Here is a 23,265-nt window from a genome sequence, read left to right as displayed (position 1 = left end):
CCAGAGAGAGCCACAGCTGCCCAAGCCTCCCAGGAGACCCTCCAAGACCAGCAGGTAGGTCCAGTCCAGACTCTTATGAAGTCACTGTTTTTGCCCTGGGTCCTGGTGCTCACAAGACCTTATGTGTGCCCTCTATTTCCCCCATTCCTGTGGAGCTACTGCAGTCAAGCCCCACTGGCCTTCAAAGCTAAATGCTCTGGGGGTTCCTCCTCTCGATGCCAGACCCCCAGGCTGGGGGCCTGACATGGAGCTCAGAACTCTCACTCCTGTGGGAGAACTTCTGTGATATAATTATTCTCCATGTGGGTCACCCACCCAGGATATGGAATTTGATTATATCATGACTGTGCCTCTCGTACTGTCTTGTTGGGTTTCTTCTTTATGTTTTTGGATGTAGAATATCTTTTCTGGTAGGTTCCAGTCTTTTTTTAATCCATGGTTGTTCAGCAGTTAGTTGTGATTTTGATGTTCTCGTGAGAGGAGGTGACTCAAGGTCCTTTTTCTCCACCATCTTGTCTCCAATCGGGTACACAATACCTGGTTTTAATTGAATTCTAGATTAAAATATAAGAACTATAGAGAAGACATTATTGGGAAATTAGGGAAAGTTGAACATGCACTGTATATTAAATTAGATAATATTTTATCAACGTCAGATTCTTAGGTGGGACTGTAGTATTGCAGTTGTGTAAGAGAATGTACATATTCTTTGGAGATGTGTACTTAAGTATTTAAGGGTGAAATTGTTATTATGTCTGCAGTTTACTTTCATATGGTTCAGCAAAGGAGAAGAGCTATGTATAGAGTGGGCCAAAAACTGCCTTCGGTTTTTTAAGTACAAATAAAAGACACATTTTTCATTTTCACCAAGAATGTTATTGAACAGTGTGTTCACCCTTTTGTTCCACTACCTTTTGCGATTTTTCAGGCAACTTCATAATTCCATCTTGCCAAAACTTTTTATCTTTTTGAGCAAAGAACTGTTCCAGGTGCCTTTTACAGGCTTCTCGGGAATTGAATTTTTTTCCATGAAGAGAATTTGTAAAGACCTAAATAAATGGAAATCCAAAGGTGCAATGTCTGGTGAATACAGCGGATGAATCAGAAGTTCCTAGCCAAGCTGTAACAGTTTTTGCCAGGTCATCAAAGAAACGTGATCTTGTGTTAGCCTGATGGAAGATAATGCATTTTTCTGTTGACTAATTCGGGACGCTTTTCGTCAAGTGCCACTTTCAGTTGGTCTAATTGGGAGCAGTACTTGTTGGAATTAATCATTTGGTTTTCCCGAAGGAGCTCATCATAGAGAACTACCTTCCAATCCCACCATATACACAACATCACCTTCTTTGGATGAAGACCGGCCTTTGGTGTGGTTGGTGGTGGTTCATTTCGCTTGCCCCACGATCTCTTCCATTCCACATTGTTGTACAGTATCCACTTTTCATCGCCTGTCACAATTTGTTTTAAAAACAGAACATTTTCATTACATTTCAGTAGAGAATCGCATGCAGAGATATGGTAAAGAAGGTCTTTTTCTCTTAACTTACATAGAACCTAAACATCAAAGTGATTCACATAACCAGGCTGGTGCAAATGATTTTCAAAGCTTGATTTGGATATTTTGAGTATGTCAGCTATCTCCTGTGTGGTATAACACTGATTGTTCTCAATTACTGTTTTGATTTGATTGCTATCAACTTCAACTCGTTTACCTGACCGTGGAGCATCGTCCAGCAAGAAATCTCCAGCATGAAACTTCACAAACCACTTTTGACATGTTTGATCAGTCACAACACCTTCTCCATACGCTGCACAAATCTTTTTTTGCATTTCACTTGCTTTTTGAAATAATGAAGCATAATATGCCAAAAACGTTGCTTTTTTCTTCCATCTTCAATATTAAAATGGCTACACAAAAATTCACCAATTTTGATGTCTTTTTTAAATGCACGCTGATATGATAGCTGTCACATACAATCTAACAAAATTGTTTCAAATGAAGTTAAAGACAACTAAGTGCTACTAGAGCCACCTAACGGAAAAAACAGAAGTAACCTTTTGGCCCACCCGATACATGTGGTGCGTAGAGACACGTGAAGCTAGTGTAGAAAATATTAACCATTGGTAAAGGGTATTAACTTTGCTATAATAAGTCTGAAATTTTTCAAAATTAAAAGTTGGAGTGAAAGCCAACAAAACGGAACAGTATATCATTTGAGGATGAATATACATGTGACAAAACTGTATAATAAAAAAGAAAGCAAAATAAAATTCAAGATGGTTGTTCTTTTTGGGCAAAGCAAGGAATTTGAGAGGGAGAGGGCCACATAGGTCATTCCATGTGTTGGTAATATTCTGATTTGTGCCATGGATTCACAAGTGCTTATTTTTACTATGCCTTGTGACTTACATATATGTGATATATTATTTTGTATATAGCAAATGTTATATTAAAATAATGAAACAAAGATTGAATTGATTGAATTAACTGTGCTATGCAAAAAGGAAAAAGAAATTTCATGACACACGATTTCTCTGAGTAAGAATTTGTTAAAGGTTAGGATGGAGTAGGAGGAGAACACCTATATAATTTTCTCTGTCCCAGTATTTCCCAGACTTATTTGACCAAGAAAACTCTTTTCATATATCATACCTTGAAGTTCTGTTGAATTAATGGCCTCAAGAGTCCTTTTGGGGAAAAAGGGTACAAATGAACTTATTTACAAAACAGAAGTAGAGTCACGGATATAGAAAACAAACTTATGGTTACCAGGGGATAGGGTGGGGAGGGATAAATTGGGAGATTGGGATTGACATATACACACTACTATATATAAAATAGATAACTAATAAGAACCTGCTGTATAGCACAGGGAACTCTACTCAATACTCTGTAATGGTCTATATGGGAAAAGAATGGATATATGTATATGTATAACTGATTCACTTTGCTGTACACCTGAAACTAACACAACATTGTAAATCAACTATACTCCAATAAAAATTTTTTTTAAAAGAAGTCATTTTGGGAAAAGATGCTTAAGCAGGACTAATAAGAATTTTAAAATTTAACTTGTTGATAAAAGCAAACTTTATTTCATTATAAAAACAAATACTGTCTGGGTAAATTAATGAAAACATTTCAACCTTGGTTTTAGGAAGAGAATTAGCTTCTTATTAACCACCCCTGTTCCATCCTGTATATTTAACTATGAAAGGATTTTTCTTCTTTTTATGGAACACTTAGTTACAAGAAGTTGTAGTCTCTGGATTTTAATTTTTTTCTACAACTGGACTATTTATTTACTGCCTTCTAAGTGAAATCTACAATAGCCTAGAGTCATATATGTCCATTCCTGTTTAGACAGGGCCTGTACTAGTATATTGGTGAGAAGAGACTAGATGTTGCTGCAGCAACAAACCATGCTACAATCTTAATACTTAGCACTGCTTGTCCTAAGTGGTTTGGCAAGGGGCTTTGCTCCATGCAGTCATTCAGGGATTTTTGCTATTGAAATTTTTACTATTTTCTAGTTGTGCCATTTGGGACATTCAACCTCATCAGTCTCTGTATCAGGTTAAGGCAGAGACTAGAATTGCCCTGGGAACTTCAGCCTGGAAATGACCCATATTACATCTAGCCATATTATATTGGCAGCAATCAGTCTCTACCATAGATAATAATACTAGGACTAAATTTGAATCATGGGAAGCTTGGCAAAAAGGTAATTTATATAGGCGTGTTCATATACCTGCTTATTCATAGTTGGAGTTTTATCTTTAAACTACATCTTAGATGTTGAAGATCACATATAAACAGTTGAATATCACTTATTTTTTGGTAGTCTATGCAGGTCTTTTCCCCTTCAGGTTGAATGTATTTAATTGGGATATGGTGTACAAATGAGTCAACAAAAGCAGCTAAAGGAGGAATTATTTACATACAGTTAATCTACACATTAATATTTCTCTGTTTTCTCTCCCCCTTTTTTATGGCAGCATGAAAACATTCCTTTTGAAGACAAGACTGCATCAGTTAAAGTGGTAAGTTCATATAACAGTAAGCTAAATGTTATAATGTTGAAACTATTCATTGGTTAATTTATTTGCAGATCAGCTAATGCTTTGAACATGCTAAATGTATTTCAGTGTATTGAGAGCAGATAAGTAGAGTAAGGTAATTTAATAAATGTGTTCACTATTTTGTGTAATAACATAGAAAATTTGGTCTCTCAGATTTTTATCCAGGAAAAAAATAATCTTGTACGTTAATTTGAAACCAGTATGTATTTAGGATCAAAGTTCATAAAAGAACATATATTAATTTCTTGAATTCCCAGTCACAGGTGACTTCTAATACTGAGAATCCAGATGGGGATCAAGACAACAATGTCCTAGATCTAATGGAGTTGATGAGTCATTATAGTTTTCTATGTGCAATTAAACATGGGATAAGGATGGCAAAAAGGAAAAAGTGGGGCAATAGAAATGTACAGAACAAGGAATTATTAAAAGTAGTTTTCCTCCTTGAGGAAATAATGTTTTAACTGAGGCCTCAAGCTAGTTAGGCTTAGGGGGAGAATTTATGAACATTGTAGGCAGAAGGAACTGGAACAAAGCCCTGGAGAAAAAGGAGCGCATAGAGCATTGCAGGAGCTGAATGAGAACCAACAGGACACTTAGCACGGGGGAAATGGCAGGAGAAAAGACAGACTGTCTAGGCAGAGGCCAGATCCTGCAGCTTCTTAGGAATTTTAAGGACTTTGGAATTTATTCTCAGGGCAACTGATTGAACGTCCTTGAATACTTAAGCAGGGATGTGGCAAGATCAGATTTAAAATTTTAAAACATTACTCTGACTAAAATGTGGGGAATATTTTAGAGAAAAGCAACAAGTGGACGTAAGGAGAACTATTGTGAGATTCTTACCAAAATGAGATGAGAGATGAAGATATTGTAGATAAGGTAGTGTTTTACTTTTAAGTACTCTATAAGAGATATGTTAAAGTTTATTTTGAATGGTGGATACAATATTTTCTTTGACTTCTTTTCTTACATTTCTCTTTTAGGATTTTCTGTGGCATCCAGAGGTTAATGGTTCTATGAAACAGTGTATCAAAGTGTGGACTGAGGTCTGTATTTGAAAATATAGGCCTTGCTGGTTTTGAGCAATCAGAGTTTGAAAGCTCATTCTCCCATACTCACCTGTCCCATTCTCCTGTACTTTATACCAACCTTTTTGATTTCGACCATGCTGGGTTGATTATCACTTTACTGAGAGAACAAAGTTTTGATTCAATACCTCTGTTATCACCATTCTAACCCTATGGTGATTATGCTTATACCACACTTTACTGATTTAAAACTTTCTGTTACTGTTGTAGCTCGGTTAATTCAAACTCAGATAATCTTTCTAGCACTATATACATTCTCTTGAGCATTTGTCCACTTTGTTCTTCAAACTCATGTCCTGATACTTCAGGAAACTTTTTTTTTTTTTAATATCCTGTTTTTTTCCCTTTTATCATTATATTTGTGACCTAAAAGTCGAGCCTAATGTGTTTTGGCTCGTAATGTTTGGAGATAAATTAGATATAAGGCAAGTATGCTGTTAACCTCAGAAAACCCCTAACTTCTCACAAGTCCACTTTAGAACTTCCATAGTCTCTCCATATAGCTCCTTGTCAGTCCTTTAATTAAACCTGTATTCTTTTCCAGAGGTATTTGCATTTGGGATTGGTAAAACAATATTCAATTTTGTTGACCTTGTTTTGCTTAATTACTTGTGTTGCAGTGATATTTTTCTTTGCTTCTTTTCACAATAAGTGTTTAGTACGGCAACCAAATAGACTTTGGTAGGATCCAGTGAGAACCTAGTCAACATTTTTAACTTTGTTTCTTTAAGAAAATGTTTAAGTTTTCAAAAAACAAACATGCAGACCACTTCTAGAATTCAACTTTCTGGAAAATTGGGATCTCACATAATTTTGTTTTGTTTTTATTGATGTGTTTTTAAATGTCCAGAAGTATAATGTTATGAGTATATTTCAGATGATTTAAACATGTGTTTTACCTTGTGCTGGACCTGAAAGTATATCCATTAAAGTAGTAGAAATTCACAGTTAAACAAACATCAGTGTAACATAATTTATAAGTCAGGCAAGATCACAAGAAACCTTTGTTATTTACTAACCTGGAGATATATTGCATATTCAGATCTTCTGTTCTTATAATTTGCTAACACTAGTTTTTGGAGCTTTAGATTCTGTTGTAAAACTCCTTATGATTATTGGGGGAGAGGAAAGATTCAACTTATTTGGATAGATGGCCATGTAATTACCTGAGATTGATTAGTTCATTGGTTTCAATCAAAGAGTATGTATGTATGCATGTATTTATGTATTTATTTTTTAATATTTCCATAATAAGCTGCTAGATCCTGAGAATACAGAGTTCTGTATTTTTATTATGTATGTACTATTACTAGCTTTGTTCTAGGTACTAGGAATGTGACTGGGAATTAGCCCCAGTCTCAGGCCTTGAGGAATGTGCAATCTAGTAGATAGTGACTTTCTTATGAATAAAGGTATGATAATATGAAGGGTAACAGTAGAATTGAGCGCAAAGAACTATGAAAGCACCATGGAGAGAGGCACTTAGAATGAGGGTTGTTTAGAGTAGTGAGGATCTAAGAAAGCTTTACAGAGGAGATAATATTTCTAGAAGAACAGTGGATTAGAAAGATATACTTATGAACTGAAACAGCCTTACAGATACTTACAGGCATAAAAGCAAAGTTGAATTTAAACAACTCTACTGTTATCCAACAGATATTTATAAATCAGCTGCCATATTTTAGGCACCAGGCTAAACACTGTTGATACCCTGGTTAACAAAACAGAGTTCCTCTCCTCAAAGAGCTTCTAGGTGAGTGACAGATATAAGTAATTAAGGAAACCAGCAACTTAGATTTAATTCTGTCGGTGAATGGTAGTCATTAAGTCTGAGCTACTTAGATGGATTTGGGGAGTCTTGGTATGGAGTGAGTTGATATTTGAGGTGACTTGAATAGAAATAATTGAATAGGCAGCAAGTATAGATTAAATAAGAGAGTGTAGGAATGGAACTATAAAAAAGATTATGAGAGGAGGTAGTAAAAGGGGTAAGAGGAAAAGCAGAAGAAGAATAACTGTAATATCACACACAGGGAAGGGAAGAGTTTTAAAAAGTGGATAGTAGTGTCACTTTAGGAACTATATAGGGTAGAATGAAACTACAGGACTTGGCAATTCAGAGTTCATTAATGGGCTCTGAGGGCAGTTTTAATGGATGGTTAATTCAAAATCTAAACATGATAAGTTGAGGCATAAATGAGAGATATAGAAATTAGCATAGTGAAAGCGGAATGCTCTTCCAAGTAATCTGTTGGTCAAGAGTGTGAACGGGAAGAATTTGAGAGTGAGACAGGATTGAAGGAGCATTTTTTGAGGATAAAGATGATTTAACATTTTGTGGATTGAGGGAAGAAAGAAGAGTAGAGAAGGATGAAATGGATAATTCAGGAGTCTGAGGAGATAACTTATGGATATAGCTCCAGAAGTAAAAAGGGAGGAGATATAAACGCAGAACAATGGACTAGCCATTAAGCAGAATAGGAACATATTTTGTTTACTCTCCTGTCAGAGGAAGGTAGACTGGGTGAGCATATGGACAAAGTTGTAAGAATGGAGGAAGGAAGGCAAGGGCACACAAGCCAGATGAATTCTGTTTTCTCTGTGAAGTTTGAGAATTAGGCTTTATGCCGAAAGTGAGGAGGAGGACAGGAGGGACCTGTGTAAGGGAAAAATGATTTGGGATAACCACTGTGAAGAGTGAGAAAGGGGGCCACCTACGGATGAGGAAAAAGTTTCACTGAAGTAGCAATGTAAGATGGAGCATGCTAGACTGGAAACTGGAATATCTCTGACGAGAAATAGATTAATTTTGTTATTACTTTTCTCTGCTTTCATAGTTTTCTCCACTGAGCATGTTTTACCTTCATAATGAGACAGTGACTGTCATTTCTATTTTTATATATGGGTTGGACTTTTTCTGATTTCTTGTTTTTAATTGTTTCTTGTGCACATGATTGTATTATCAGATCTTCTATGTTGTGGAAGATGCATTGAACCCAGTAGTCGGAAGACTTAAGTTCTGGCTTTGTCCCTGCCAGGCCTCAGCAATAGCTATAAACCTTTCTGAGTCTATAGCCTTTGTTTTTGTTTTTTTTTTTAAATTTTATTTATTTATTTATTTATTTATTTAGGCTGTGTTGGGTCTTCGTTGCTGCACGCAGGCTTTCTCTAGTTGGGGCAAGCGGGGGCTACCCTTAATTGCGGTGCTCAGGCTTCTCATTTTGGTGGCTTCTCTTGTTGCGGAGCACGGGCTCTAGGTGCCTGGGCTTCAGTAGTTGTGGCACATGGGCTCAGTAGTTGTGGCTCGAGGGCTCTAGAGCGCATGCTCAGTAGCTGTGGCGCACGGGCTTAGTTGCTCCGCAGCATGTGGGATCTTCCCAGACCAGGGCTCAAACCCATGGTCCCTTGCCTTGGCAGGCGGATTCTTAACCACTGCGCCACCAGGGAAGTCCCTATAGCCTTTTTTTGTAAGATATGTATAATATCTTCCTGCCTATCTAACAAGTGGCAAGAATCTATATTAAAATGAGCTAATTTAAGAGAAATACTTAGTAAATTACTAAGTACTATATAACTGGTAGTATTATTAATAGTATAATTTGCACTAGGTGAGGATCTCTACCAAATTACTCGGTTTTTTTCCACATTATGGTCTATAATAATTATCAGTTTACTTTGTTAAATACATACTAGATTGGCTTTCCCAAAAGATCATGTTTCTTTAGAGCACTGCATTTTATTTAACACTTAAACTGTATACCCTGTAGGCTTCCAAGAATACTTTTTAATTGGCTGACATAATATACTAGAGCTTTACACAGTTTACTCAGAATTCAGAATAATATTAGGCTGTGTTAGATTTCAGTAGTGTTTTTTTGTCTTTGTTTCTGTTTTAAAGAACACCAAAGAATTAGCCATACAAGCCTCATGCCATCCTGTATAGTCATATAACCATGTAAGGTTTTAGGCATGGGGTGTCCATCTTATTGTAACAAGAATCTGATAAGGAACCCTAGAAAATTAAAATGCATTTAAATAGAAGAAGAACTTAAATTTAAGGGAAAAAATTAAGGGATATTACTTGCGTTAATTTCCTGAACTGAATATAACACTATTATAAAGATTTTTCTTTCTTCAGGATTCTGTTGCAAAGCCCCATGTGGTTGTAGCAGGAGCTGCCACAGTAAGTTATTATCTGTATTCTTACATAATGATTTTTGTTTCATACTTAAGAACATGCTAAGAAAAAATTAACTGATGTTATATAGAATTCTTGATTATACTTATATTTTAATTCCTATTTCTATTAATTAGTTAGATGGATAATTTTTTAAAAAGATCTGAATGAACTTAGGGAATTTTATGGTAAATGTCAATATTATTTTATATCTAAAATTACGTTCTTCTTGAACGTTATACATTGAAAGTCTAATTTTATATCAGCTTTTTATAACTGCCTTCATACATTTCATGAAATAATTTGACCATACTTTATTCTAATATTGAATAAGAATGGGAATTATCTTAAAATAATAACCTTTGTTACAATAGAGGAAATTATATACTTTAATTTTTCTGTGACAAATACTGAATTAATGCTTAATTTTTACTTCCTCTTAGTGGTCTATTAAAATTCACAATGGCAGCAACGAAGCACTTTCCCAATATAAAATGAACATTACCTCCATAGCACCACTTTTAGAAAAATTGGCAAAGACTAGTGATGTTTATTGGGTCTTACAAGGTAAGGGATAAGTAATGAAAAAAATGTCATTTTGTATATATTTTGAGACATAGGTTTCTATTATCTTCTATTTCAAGAAGCAGAATTACTACTTTATGAGAATAAATTTTGAAATAAGGTTTGAAAAATTAGAATAAATTTGAGCTATTTGCTTTCCTGTTTTGAACTTAAGGAATAGACAGACTAATAAATATAATAAGTAAAAAAAAATTAATATTAAATAAAGAGGTTCTCCAAGGAACCTTAGCAGGTAGAACAGCTGCAGAATATAACAAAGAGAATAAGTCCTAAAGGCAAATAAGATGTTTGCCTCTGATTTTTTAATTTCTTACCAAGTATATTTATTGTGATTGGGAAATAGAGAAAAAATTGTCTGGTTCATAATATTATGTTCATTGGAAGTAAATATTCTTTGGAATCGACAATATATTTAAATTCAAACCAGCTAGTTTATACTTGGTAATGAAATTCTTTAAGAGAAAGTTGACATTAGATCAACTCATTTCAGGAGTTTATTGAATGTCCATTATTTAATGCCTAGCACAATATGAAATGCCTTGGGTATTTTAGCAATTCAAGTTGTTTGTCAGAAACTCTTATGATTGTTTCCAAGTTTAATGTCAAGCTGAGAGAAACAACACGGTGGTGATCATCTCTTCCAAAATCCTATTTCATTTACAGACTCATTGTTAACCTTTCTATTACTAAAGTGAGGAAAAAGTTAAATTTAAATGATTTATGGTAAGTGATAAAAGACCTCGATCCTTAATAATATTACCTCCTAATTGTGTGAACAAAGTTTGCAAAATGAATCAGCAACAGGAGGAAAAAAAGATTGGCTGCTATTCTTAATTAGGCCATCTTCCATAATCCAGTTTTAAACTCCGGTTACCTGCTATAACCCAGCATCCAAAATTTTGAAACTCTTAAGACATGCTAGAACATAAAAGTGTTTCCTGAAAGCTGTGTACCTAAGAGAGAAGAGGTATAAAAGTTCTTTAACTTTAAGAGGGTTATGGATTGATTCAAAAATTGAATACAGGATAGGAAATCTATTGTAAACCTTGGCCAACTTTATTTTAAAAAGAATTATTAAGTGCTTGGAATTCTCTGAACTTTAACAACAAAATATGAAATGCAGTTAACTAACTTGCATGATTATAATTTCTACCAGTAGGGATTTTTAAGTGTATTTTTTAAAATATGTTTCATGTGCAGATCCTGTTTATGAAGATCTATTAAGTGAAAATAGGAAAATGATCACTAATGAGAAGATAGATGCCTACAATGAAGCTGCAATCAGTATTTTGAATAGCAGCACCAGAAATTCTAAATCGAATGTTAAGATGTTCAGTGTTTCCAAATTAATTGCTCAAGAAACCATCATGGAATCTTTGGATGGCTTACATCTTCCTGAATCAAGCAGAGAAACTGTAAGAATTCTTGTATCTGTCAGTACAGACCGTAATATCTAATTGGTTATGGCTATATGTCACTATAACGTGGTAATAAATAATTTAATTGCAGTCTTAATTACTTGCAGTTATTCTATCTAAACATAGATCTAGAAATAATTGTGCTTTCCATCACCTAGCTGAATATATAAGTGAGAGTTTTAGTATACTCTAAGGGAGAAAGTTATGGAAGGGAGGAAATGCGACTTCATTTAGGAGTGCTAGTTACTCTTAATATCCCTTGTTTCATAAAAAGCTTATAAGTTCTCAGCACACTCATGTTTGAAAACTACTGCTTTATATTCTCTTTGCCTTGAACCTTAAATTTACAAGATTAAACTTCTGTGAAGAGCACATTTTTTTAATATATAGAATGATTTTTATTATTTCCTTCTAGTTCTGATACCCTAAGCATGATTCAATGTACAAAGTAGATACTGAACAAATCCAGATTGATGGGTGGAAAAGGATTTTAGGTTAAGTACAAAAGAGAACTGCATAATTATAAATTTTCACACATAGTACAATAGATACTATTTAGAGTTATTGTTTTCTTATAAAGCAGTGGTTCTTAACCTTTTTGAGGATCACATAACCCTGTATCTGATAAAAAGTAATGGTTCTATTTCTCTCCTGAAGAAAAATACATGTCTGCATACACACACACACGGTTCTCCATATTTTTTCAGGGGCTTTGTGGACTCCCTGGAACTGGTTAAGAACCTTGGGATGGAGTTTGTAGGCTAGTATCTGCAAGAGTTCCAGGCTCAGAGTCTCCTGAAGTCTCAGAGCTAAGAGAATGAGATTTTCTAAAAAACTGAGTACTTTGAATGTTTTAGGCTTAAATAATATAATCATCTTAAGAGTTCTAGGGGTACCTAAACTATAAAGTTTTCATAAACTAGATTTGACTAAACCTTCAACTAGAAATACTTAACAGCTTGCCTAGAATATTTTTATTATAATGAAACCATGTTGAAGATTCTACACTTTATTTAAAATTAGAAATCTTAAAACTGTTGAATCCTAAGTGATCCATAAACTGTAAACCAAATGAAGGGCATATTATAAATATTGTTAGCTAAGAATTAATTATTTTTGGTGGCAGTTATTTTATATTCTTTTTTCACATCTAAAGACTGGGACTCTATCTTAAGTATCTTGGTATCTTTTGTATTGAAAATCTGCTAATTAAATTTCTTTGGTCCTTGACATCTGTCAGTATTTTTGTAACCAAAGGTCACAGCCCATTAACAGCCATGAAATCAGCATTTTTTTCTTTTTTTAAAGAATAGAATGGAAAAAAGTCAGATGCATTCCAAGTAGTAAGGATAGGTATTGTTTCCCATATATGTGTTCTGAGTCACATTCTAAAATGAATTTTTCCTTATGGTTAATAACCCAAGAAGTTGGAAAAACCCTGAACTAGTTATTTACAGATTGAAGGAATACCATTATTTACATGAGTGTTTGGGAAATCGTAGCAAAAAGTACAAAAGCATTTTGGTTTCAGTGCTGAAACGGTAGTATTCACAGGAGAAAATCTAATGGGAAATACATTACTGACAAGATAATAATGAAATAACTTGATTTGTTCACAGAGTGCAATGATTCTTATGAACGTGTATTGCAATAAGATTTTGAAGCCTGTAGATGGTTCCTGTTGTCAACCCCGGCCTCCTCTTACTCTCCTACAGAAGCTAGCTGCTTGTTTTTTCACTTTATCTATTATTGGATATTTAATTTTTTATATAATTCATCGTAATGCTCATCGGAAGAATAAGCCTTGTACTGATTTGGAAAGTGGAGAAGAAAAGAAAAATATTATCAATCCCCCAGTGTCTCCATTAGGAATACTTTTACAGTCTTTCTGCAAACTTGGCCTGATCATGGCTTATTTCTATATATGTGACCGTGCAAATCTATTTATGAAGGAAAACAAATTTTATACACATTCAACTTTCTTTATTCCAATTATCTACATCTTGGTTTTGGGAGTATTTTACAATGAAAATACTAAGGAGGTAAGAGTCATTTTCTTTTTAGTTCATGTTATCCTTTTCATCTCATTACAAAGTGTAGATTAAAGAAATAATATCATTTATCATGCCATAATATACAAACATTTACATATATAGAAGAGGATGAAGGAATATTGCAGCTGTACTTCACTTAGTGGACTCTTAACTGTTGCTTTTTTGAAACAGTTTAGAGAAAGTTCAGAGTTTCATAAAGATTGTTGAAAAGTTGGAAAATAATGACCTGTGAAAAAGATATCATGATTTGGTGTCATTTTGCCTGCTTGAGGATGGAGAAAGTTGAGGTGCTGCCAATTTTGTAATGGTCTTCAAACATGAGATACTATTATCTTTTATAAGTTAAAAACATATAATTATACTAATAAACACTTGTTATATTTATATGTGTATATAGTCAGACATGTACACACAAATTAGAACTTACATAATAATGTGGGCACTGTTCACAATCTTCTGAATTCCTATTTTAGTATTGCTGTAATTGCTCAGAATATTAATGTAACTCCTTTATAAGTCATGATTTATTTGAATTAATAAATTCTATTGTAAGACATAACTTTCATATGAGGATGATTAATCAGTTCTTCATTTCCAGTGGGAATATTCTAGAGAAAATAAAGTATAATAAAGGAGCTTTTTTTTTCACAATAAAGTATAAAAGAACTGTAAGATCTTTTCTAACTGAAATTCTAAGATTTTCTTAAAGAAAATTATAAAATGACATTTTTTTAGATTTACAAACACATCTGTCATAGTTTAAAAGTAATCTTAATATAAAACCATAAGTATCAACTTAAATATTTAAAGTCTCTTTTATATTCATTTTCAAATTCATATTATACTTTAAATAGTTTTATTATCTCTTTTATCAAGAAATAAAATGACAATCTTTAACTGTTTTTCCCCCAAGGTTCTTTTGAAAGAAGCATTAGCTTTATATCCTATGAGAAAAATGTTAACATATTTAATGTATACTGTCCAAATAATAGCTTCATGATGAATTTTAAAACAAATTTTGATTCTTTTACACAGACTAAAGTGTTAAATAGAGAACAAACAGATGAATGGAAAGGCTGGATGCAACTTGTGATTTTGATTTATCATATCTCTGGAGCAAGTACAGTAAGTATTTTGAATTTAAGTTCTGAAAATATAGGAAATAATGTCACTTTAATGTTTCCTTAAGGGCACCAATTCTTTTGTGTTTTATATTCTCTACCATTTGGAGACCCTTCTTATTTCCCACCCAATTTTTCTGTCTTCCCATTTTTCTCCTACCATCTGACTCTTTGAGAATGTATAGTCTTAAAAGCAAAATAATTATTTTTTTAAAGATAAAGCAATAATTTGTATTTACTTTGCCTTAATTTTAATGTAGTAGGAACAGCTAATAATCTAAGGGTATTGTTTCATGTCCTGCTGAACAACTAAAGTTATCAAGAAACTTTCTAGATGACACTTAATTGCAAAGGATTTAGAATAGGCAAGTTACTATTAAAAGAAATCAAATTAGATGATTATATTTTATATTCTATCCTTCACTGTATGTTAGGAAGTTTGACCAATCATTTTTATATTTTTAAAGTTTAAAAACTTAGAACTCTCTTGCCCCAGTATTCAGAGTACTCAGATACCGATGGTCTGCTGTTGTTGACCATGTATTATGTGCCATACTTCATAAGTATTACCACTTCCATGAGATGGAAGACCCTTCCTTTGCTCACCTAGTGCCCTCTGTACCTGGACAAAATCATTTTTCCCTTATTCGTAGGTGTCTTTTTATATCTTTTAGACTTAGGATTCTCATGATATGGGGACATCTTGGATTTGGTAGGGGTAGAAAAAATGTGTTCAGAATTGTAACATTACAGTTACATACATTTAAAACAAGCTTTTAAGAGTAAACCTAGGTATCTAATAACCACTTTCACACAGGTTTTTATAGGGAAGGTACAAACTGATTTCTATAAAATATGTTTTAAAAATTTAACAAATTCTTTCATAATTTGGGAACTACTGAACTGGTTTTTATTGCTTTATTTGCTTATATAAAGCACACGTCTGTAAACAGTAACTTAACATAGAATCAGTGATTCCACTTAACACTGAGTCAATGTTAAGTTGAGATAATAGGGGAGTGTTGCCCAGAAAGGAGTATTTTGAAATTTCCATTGCAGCATTTAAGAAGATAAATAATACTAGGGTTTTTCAGATATCTCTAACAATTAGAAATACTAATGTTATTCTTCATTAAGTCTCTTTATTATTTTCAAAAATTACTGGTGATTTTATGGATGGCTTGTTTGAAGGGCAAAAGGCAGAGGAAGAAGTATAATTTTTACTGAAATTGTATGGCTATGATACGTATATTTGTGACAGCAGTAAAACTCCTGTGACACTGCAGCTGAAGGGGACCTAGTGAATTCAAGTAACTGTGGAAGAACCAAGACAATAAAAGAGATCCAAAGCAAGGAGAGATGAAGATAGTAAGAATTAGTTCATAAGCCCAGTTCAGAATTTGTAGGATAAATTTAGCAAATTTTCTAAAAAGTAACGATGAATATTGAATCATAGAAATATCTCTGACATATGAAGAAAGATTAGTTTAATTTGAGTGGGGTGGGGAGAGGGTTTTGTTTTAAGAAAATGCCACTTAAGACATAATTAATTGCTGACATATAAAGGGTAATAGTACTGTGTAAAAAAATATATATATATCAGATAGAAAGAATTAATGGCAGATTCAGTTCTTCAATTCATTGATTCCAGAAAGGATTTGGATCATCAAAGGATGAAAGCAATTTGGCATTCTATTATAATTATTTGCCAAGCTAGCATTCTAATACATCTTAGACTATATCCCAATACATTCTAAGTTACAATTTAAAAACATCTGTATTCTGGAAGGACATACTTTTCATTAACAGATCAGTTGTTATGATTAATTAACATATCCCTGTTCATTTATATAGAATTTTGTGGTTAAAAATTACTTGTATCTACACTGGCAAAGCATTATTAGCATGGGTTATAATGTATTTGGGGACTTGATTCTTGGATATTTGTGGGATTACCCTCATTAAAAACTTTTTAATGGTCATGATTATTTTAATTACCTAACCTTAATGCTTTTTATTTTGAGTAAAATGTGTCAGACTTTAGTTGTGCCATGTTTTTATAGTAAAATAGAAGCTATGTCAAAATTTACAGAGAATTATTAAAATAATCCAGATGGTCTGGCAGATTGCAACTGTTGGTGTAAACATTCTTTTAAACATAACTTATATCTGATATGGATAAAATATTGTGAATGAAATACAGAGAGTGCAGCAAGTTAGGTATATACAGTAGATGATTTTGTGTTCCATTGTGGCTTTTTCTCCTTTGAGAGTTTGTAAATAACTTCCAAACTCAGGGACCTGAATAAAAGGTCTTAAGGGAAAATTTGTGGGGCTAGAAAAAGAAGAGAACCAGCAGTCAGCCTATTAATTCTAATGAAATAGGATTCTCAATACACTTTTAATACTAAAATTTTGTTGTAAGTAATACTTGACTCCTGAAAGACAAAAAGGAAAACAGTTCGAATTAAAGGAGACTAAAGAGGAATGAAAACTAAATGCAATGTGTGATTCTTGGTTCAAGGTTCCTAAATCAAAAAAAATTTTTTTTAATCATAATGGATATCACTGGGACAATCAAGGAAACTCATATATGGATTGTACGGTAGATACTATTATATTTATATTAAATTTCATGGGTATTATAATGATAATATAAGAAACTATGTAAGAAACTTTTCTTACAAGAAACTATTCTTTCTTAGGCGATACTTGCTAAAATATTTAGGGATGATGTCACATGGTCTGCAAATACTTTTGAATAGTTCAGCATGGTAAATAGTTGTTCGTTGTACTATTCTTGCAACTTTTCTGTTGGTTTAAAATATCTTGAAAAGTTGGGAGAAGTATTACATGAAATTTGTAATAATCCAACATTGGTAGAAACTTGGCAAATTGTTGTGATAGTGTTTAATTCAATTTAAATGGTTGTATTTACTGTTTAAATATAACCAAGTCTAAACATTGTAGGCCCAGACCCAGTCTTGAGGGGATTCAAAAGCATGTGTTATGGAGAATGGTTGAAGTAATTGGGAATGGTTAGCCTCGGTTTGACATCTGTTTTCAAATACTCATAGAACTATCAGATGTAAAAGTGATTAAGTGCGTGCATATGGCTCTAGAGTTAGACTGTCCATTTTGGTGGCCACTAGCCACACGTGGCCATTGAGCACTTGAAATGTAGCTAGTCGGAATTGAGATGTGCTGTAAATGTGAACTATATATCAGATTAAGTATGATTAATTATGATAAATGCATACAAAGTTCAAAGGCTTAGTATGAAAAAATATGAAATATCACAGTATATGTTGGAATGATAATATTTTGGATATATTGAATTAAATAATGTTTATTAAAATTAATTTCACTTATTTCTTTTAACTGTTTAAGTGTCTGGCAGCCACATTAAAAATTTACCATGTGGCTCACATTTTATTTTCATCGCACAGCACTGCCCTAGAGAGCTTAATTTGGTAGCTTTTACATAGAGTTTGATTTCAACTTTTCATGGAAAGGAACTTTATAGCAATTAATGACCATCTGAAAATGGAATGGATTGCCTTGGGAATTTGTGTGTTTTCTGCTATTAAAAAGTGCTCAAATACTTGAAGGGAATATTTTAGAGGAGTGCATTCAAGAATGAGGTAAAGATACAGGTTTAGGTTAGATAAGTTTTGAGGCTATTTCAACACTGTATTCCCACCTTCATCCCAGTGATTCTAATATGTTACACCTTCATTGAAAATTCCTGATCTAATGATACGACATTTAAAAAGAACTAATGATGAAAAGCAATAAATATGAACTCTAATATATAGATTGTTGGTGCTAAAGGAACTCAAAAGGAGAAATGACTTTCATCTGAGAGTAAAAGATTGGAAAATTTGACCAGGGCTCTAAAGAAAAACAGGATTTGTATAAACAAAATGTGGTTAGGAGAACATTCCAGGGTAGAAAGAACAGGTAAACAAAGGAGAGGTGACAGGAAAGTACAAGAAAGACCAGTTTAGGAGACAGAGAATCTAACAGTTTGGCTAGAGTGGAGACTATGTTGAAGAATTTATGACATTATAATTCAGGGGGGTTTTCCTTCCAGAAAAAAATGTTATCCCTCAGAAAAGAAAAAGATGTGTTCAAGGATGCATTCAAGGATATATACAAAAGATGCATATGTTCGAGGCCTTATAAAATCTGTTTAAGGCGTCTGCTCAATTATCTTATTTTATCCTACAAAGTATCACTTGGGGAAGACATGTTAAACTAAAATGGCCCTAACCAGTGTTAATGCTGGATAATTACAGAGGTGATCAGATGAGTCTATAAAATAGAAGCCAAAAAAATGTTTACATAGATTTAGTAATTATTCCTAAAAGAATGGCCTTATAATTACAAAGGTTAGATGTCACTAAACAAGCCTTTTAAAGATCATTTTAAAAAACAGTACACTACCTGTGTTTTAGAGATCGTGACTATACACCTAAAGGACTAATAGGTGGTGGGGAGAACACCTGACAGTGTTCTAAGGTTAAGAGAGTTAGGACTTGTAAATGAAATAATATTTCCAGTGACTCCCATAAAATAGAGATTAGAAATATGTTATATTTCTTTCAGCTTAGACAGAAGTGAAGATGTGATGCTCTGAAAACTCATGGTAAAGATGAAACATTGATACAGGAGTGTAAAATAAAATTGTTTTATAAAATAAGATTAGAAGGGAAATAATATTTCTGAATTATGTTTGCATATGTTTTTTAAATGTAATTTTTGCTAAATAATCAAATATTTTAAGTAGTGATGTGACAATTTTATTTACAAGTCTAAATTGTGTATATTTAGGGGGGCCAAAAATGTAGGATTTTGGGGGGTTTTTTTGGCTTTTTTTTTTGGCTGCATTGGGTCTTTGTTGCTGCGCGTGGGCTTTCTCTAGTTGTGACGAGCGGGGGCTACTCTTCATTGTGGTGTGCGGGCTTTTCATTGCGGTGGCTTCTCTTGTTGCGGAGCACGGGTTCTAGGCATGCAGACTTCAGTAGTTGTGGCTCGTGGGCCCAGTAGTTGTGGCTTGCAGGCTCTAGAGCGCAGGCTCAGTAGTTGTGGCGCACAGGTTTAGTTGCTCCGGGGCATGTGGGATCTTCCCCGACCAGGGCTTGAACCCACATCCCCTGCATTGGCAGGCAGATTCTTAACAACTGTGCCACCAGGGAAGCCCTTTGTTTTGTTTTTTATCTTATTGAGAAAATGTGAACTCCAGAGTGACCTTGTATTCAGCATATATATGGTGATTAATAATTATGGATATCATATATTTAATTCAAATTGGATGAAATGTACAAAGTGCCTCACATTTATTAACTCATTCATTCCTCACAAGACCCTTTGAGGAAGGAGAAGATAGTCTCATTTTGCAGTTTAGAAACTCAAATTTAAGTTTAAAGTCACATAGCTAATAAGTGGCAGAACCAGAATTTGAATCTAGGTCTCTGATTCCAAAGTCTACTTTTTTTAACCCCTGGTACAAGCCTTAATTTTTGAGAATAAATCTTTTCATTGAGATAATGCTGAATGATAATGATGCTCCACTATCTTGGTTAAATTTACTGGTTATGATAATTTAGGTATAGTTAGTGTCAGCATGTATATCACCTGTTTATTTTTGTCAACAGTTTTTGCCTGTGTACATGCACATTCGGGTTCTGGTTGCTGCGTATCTATTTCAAACAGGGTATGGGCATTTCTCATACTTTTGGATCAAAGGAGACTTTGGAATCCATAGAGTATGTCAGGTAGGAATGCACTGTTATTTGTTTTCTTTCATTTCAACATGCTTTTGTGCCTAACTGTTGAGAAACTATAAATATGTCTTATTTTAAGGCCATGGATAATTTGAATTTATGAAATAGCACTTTAAAGTTTTGTTATTTCCATGTTCTATGGTTAATAATCAAGATAAATAATTTATTACTGAGGGATGAAAAAATAGAATTTAGATGAATGTATAATAAAAGCAAAAGGGAGAACATTGCTGATTCACTTTAGTTTTGTAGAAATGTACAGTTACATGGGATTGTTATAACATGCTATGTTTTCTCTCTCTAAGAAGAGGATTAATATTTTTTGTTTCTACCTTGTGCTAGGAAGTTTGTAAACATTATTTTATTTACCCTTCATTACAACCCTGAGTTGTGATCTTTATGTTTACAGACAGACACTGAGGCTCAGAGAGGTTAAATAATTTGCCTAAGGTCACACTGTAAGTGATAAAGCTCTAATATTAATCTGCTCAAATTCTGTGTTCTTTGACATCACACTGTCTGAAATGACTGTTACAAAAGTCGCAAAGATACTTTTGATTTTCAAAGACAGTTTTTGAGTAATATTATTTTGTATCTATTAAAATGTTCAATTTAATACCAAATGAGGTAGATCAGCATCAAACAGAGATGAAATGGACACCCTTTTGTTGAGGTAATCTAATCTCTGTTTATGACCTGTAGCTCTAGGAAGGAGGTTTATAATTCTTTTGCTGCATTTAACAAGATGGCAGTTGTAGCCAGAGGACAGCTCAGGTTGGTGCTTTGCTGGGATTCAGTTAATATAATGATGCATAAATATTTTATATTCAACTCTTTACAATGATTTTAAAATAAATGTGATTTTAGGGATTAGTAAAACATACTTGTACAGTTATTATTTTAGTCTTAAATAAACATTTATACTCTGTCAGAATCTGTCTGCTTTTCTTGCATACCTGGAATGAAAACCATTTTCTCCTCCTTTTTAATAGGTCTTATTTCGTCTCAATTTCCTGGTAGTGGTGTTATGTATAGTAATGGATCGGCCTTATCAATTCTATTACTTTGTCCCCTTGGTCACTGTATGGTTCATGGTCATATATGTTACTTTAGCACTGTGGCCACAGATAATCCAAAAAAAGGCAAACGGTAAATAATACTCTCTTACTAATGTTAATGAATATATTCTTTCAATGTAAGTTCCTTTTCAGTTGCTAAAGGCTATTATTTTTATTGAGACATGTTGACAGTTTAAATTTATGTGTAGCATTGACATTTTGAAATTTCGTTCTTAAATTATGTTTTTAAATTTTTATAGTTAAGTAGTTCAAGTAGTATAACAGTGCAGAACAATAGTTTGCATTTATATTGTATGTGTTTTCTCTTTTTTTAATGTTAAATTTTCAAAGCCATTTTACATATCTACTAGTGCAACCGTTTTCAAACTATCTTGTATGGAGTCAGAATGGAGAGAGCCAGAAGAGAGGAAAGCCAAACAGGGCTCCAGGGCCGTACATCCTGCTTCAATCTTGGCAGTTCTGCTTTATTTGATTTCTTATATATATTGAGATTTTGAGTAAACATTATGTCAAACAAGCTTAAAAATCACTAATATAGTTTATATTCTAGACAACCCTTTAAGCAGTTATTATAAACCTGTTTTTCGTTTAAGGAAACCTAAGTGCCCTAAGAAGGTGTCATCTTCAAATTTCACATAGCCAGGTCTGATAATGTTCGAAGTGAGGTCACAGTCGTTTATCTTAATGCTTTTTCCCCTCAAGATCATGTCATTAAAATAAAAGCCTCCCTTTTTTGGAAAAAGAAAATTTTTTATCTTTAGTAATGTATTTAACTTAACTCTTTCAACCAAATATTGTGTATCAAAAAATATTTTCTGTTGACTTCTATTATAATATCAAATAATTCTTCAGGAAAGGGTTCAATAATGTCCATTTGTGTCTTTGGACAGGCTCTGTAGTTTCATTCCTCAACACAAACCCAGCATATTAATAAAATGATAATCAGTATGTATAAACTGTGAACACATAATTTAAAATATGCATATGTTAAAATACATCTTATGGTTAAATTAGTCCACTAGGGAGTTCTTAAGCTCTCTCCTTAGAACCGTAATGTTTAAGCAGTATTACCTAAGTTATATTAAACGTGAGTGTTTGTTAGAGTTACATTGAACCTATTGTTCCAAATTTTGTTGTAACTTTCAATAATGAATAGTATAATTGAATCTAGGAGGTATTTTCAAATATATTTATAGTGGATAAATAGCAGGTATATGGGGTATCAGATTAATGTTGTAGCCTCATTCCTCGTAAGGACCCTCCACCTTTTTTCTTCCTTTGTGTCCTACTTGTAATTTATACTACTTAGATATATTTTTTGTATCCTGTAGGCAGCCTTAAATTATTTTTAAGAGCTATGCAGGGTATTAATATGTTAAATAGAGAGTATTTAATGTGTTTTCTAATGTAAGTTTACATTTCTTAGTAAATTAAACATTTTCTCTCTTAGGAAATTGTTTCTGGCATTTTGGCTTACTGTTGAAACTAGCCTTCTTGCTGTTATGTATATGTTTTTTGGCATATTCTCAGGTTTGTATCGTCTTTTTGGTTTATATTTTGTTCTATTTTATTGTAAAGTTCAAATCTATTAAAGTATGAGAGAAGAGTCAGCCTCATTTTAAGCCTCATTTTTTAATGACTGTAATAAAAGTGTCACTCTGTAGCTGACTACTCAGTGTGGTTCTTTTGAGACCTATCTACTTTTGTTACCACTGTTTTTGTTGTAAGAGCAATTTAAAGCTCTTCCTCTGGCAATTGTTCAAAATCCATTTTAGTTGACTTTGATCAATCAAACTTTTATTGAATGCCTCTTATAAGACACTACTTCTAAGTGAAGATCAAAATTCTCTTGACAGAATTTGCAACTT

The 23,265-nt window shown here is 33.3% G+C and overlaps 1 protein-coding gene across 2 annotated transcripts in view; it reads left to right on the top strand.

The window, feature by feature from the left end:
- Positions 1-23,265, top strand: part of CASD1 (CAS1 domain containing 1) — a 69,107-nt gene that overhangs the window by 20,353 nt on the left and 25,489 nt on the right. For both annotated transcript variants that reach the window (XM_082471817.1, XM_082471818.1), the window contains 10 exons: positions 4,000-4,044; positions 5,070-5,132; positions 9,313-9,357; positions 9,795-9,918; positions 11,137-11,351; positions 12,974-13,396; positions 14,444-14,533; positions 20,190-20,309; positions 21,311-21,467; positions 22,848-22,927. In XM_082471817.1, coding sequence (XP_082327943.1) covers positions 4,000-4,044; positions 5,070-5,132; positions 9,313-9,357; positions 9,795-9,918; positions 11,137-11,351; positions 12,974-13,396; positions 14,444-14,533; positions 20,190-20,309; positions 21,311-21,467; positions 22,848-22,927 — 1,362 coding nt within the window. The remainder of the gene's footprint in view (positions 1-3,999; positions 4,045-5,069; positions 5,133-9,312; positions 9,358-9,794; positions 9,919-11,136; positions 11,352-12,973; positions 13,397-14,443; positions 14,534-20,189; positions 20,310-21,310; positions 21,468-22,847; positions 22,928-23,265) is intronic.

This window comes from Balaenoptera physalus (assembly GCF_965194825.1).
Source record: "Balaenoptera physalus genome assembly, chromosome: 8".
Lineage (NCBI taxonomy): Eukaryota > Metazoa > Chordata > Mammalia > Artiodactyla > Balaenopteridae > Balaenoptera > Balaenoptera physalus.
The sequence above is the reverse complement of the archived record's forward strand: the minus strand, read 5'-3'. Positions and strand labels throughout refer to the sequence as shown.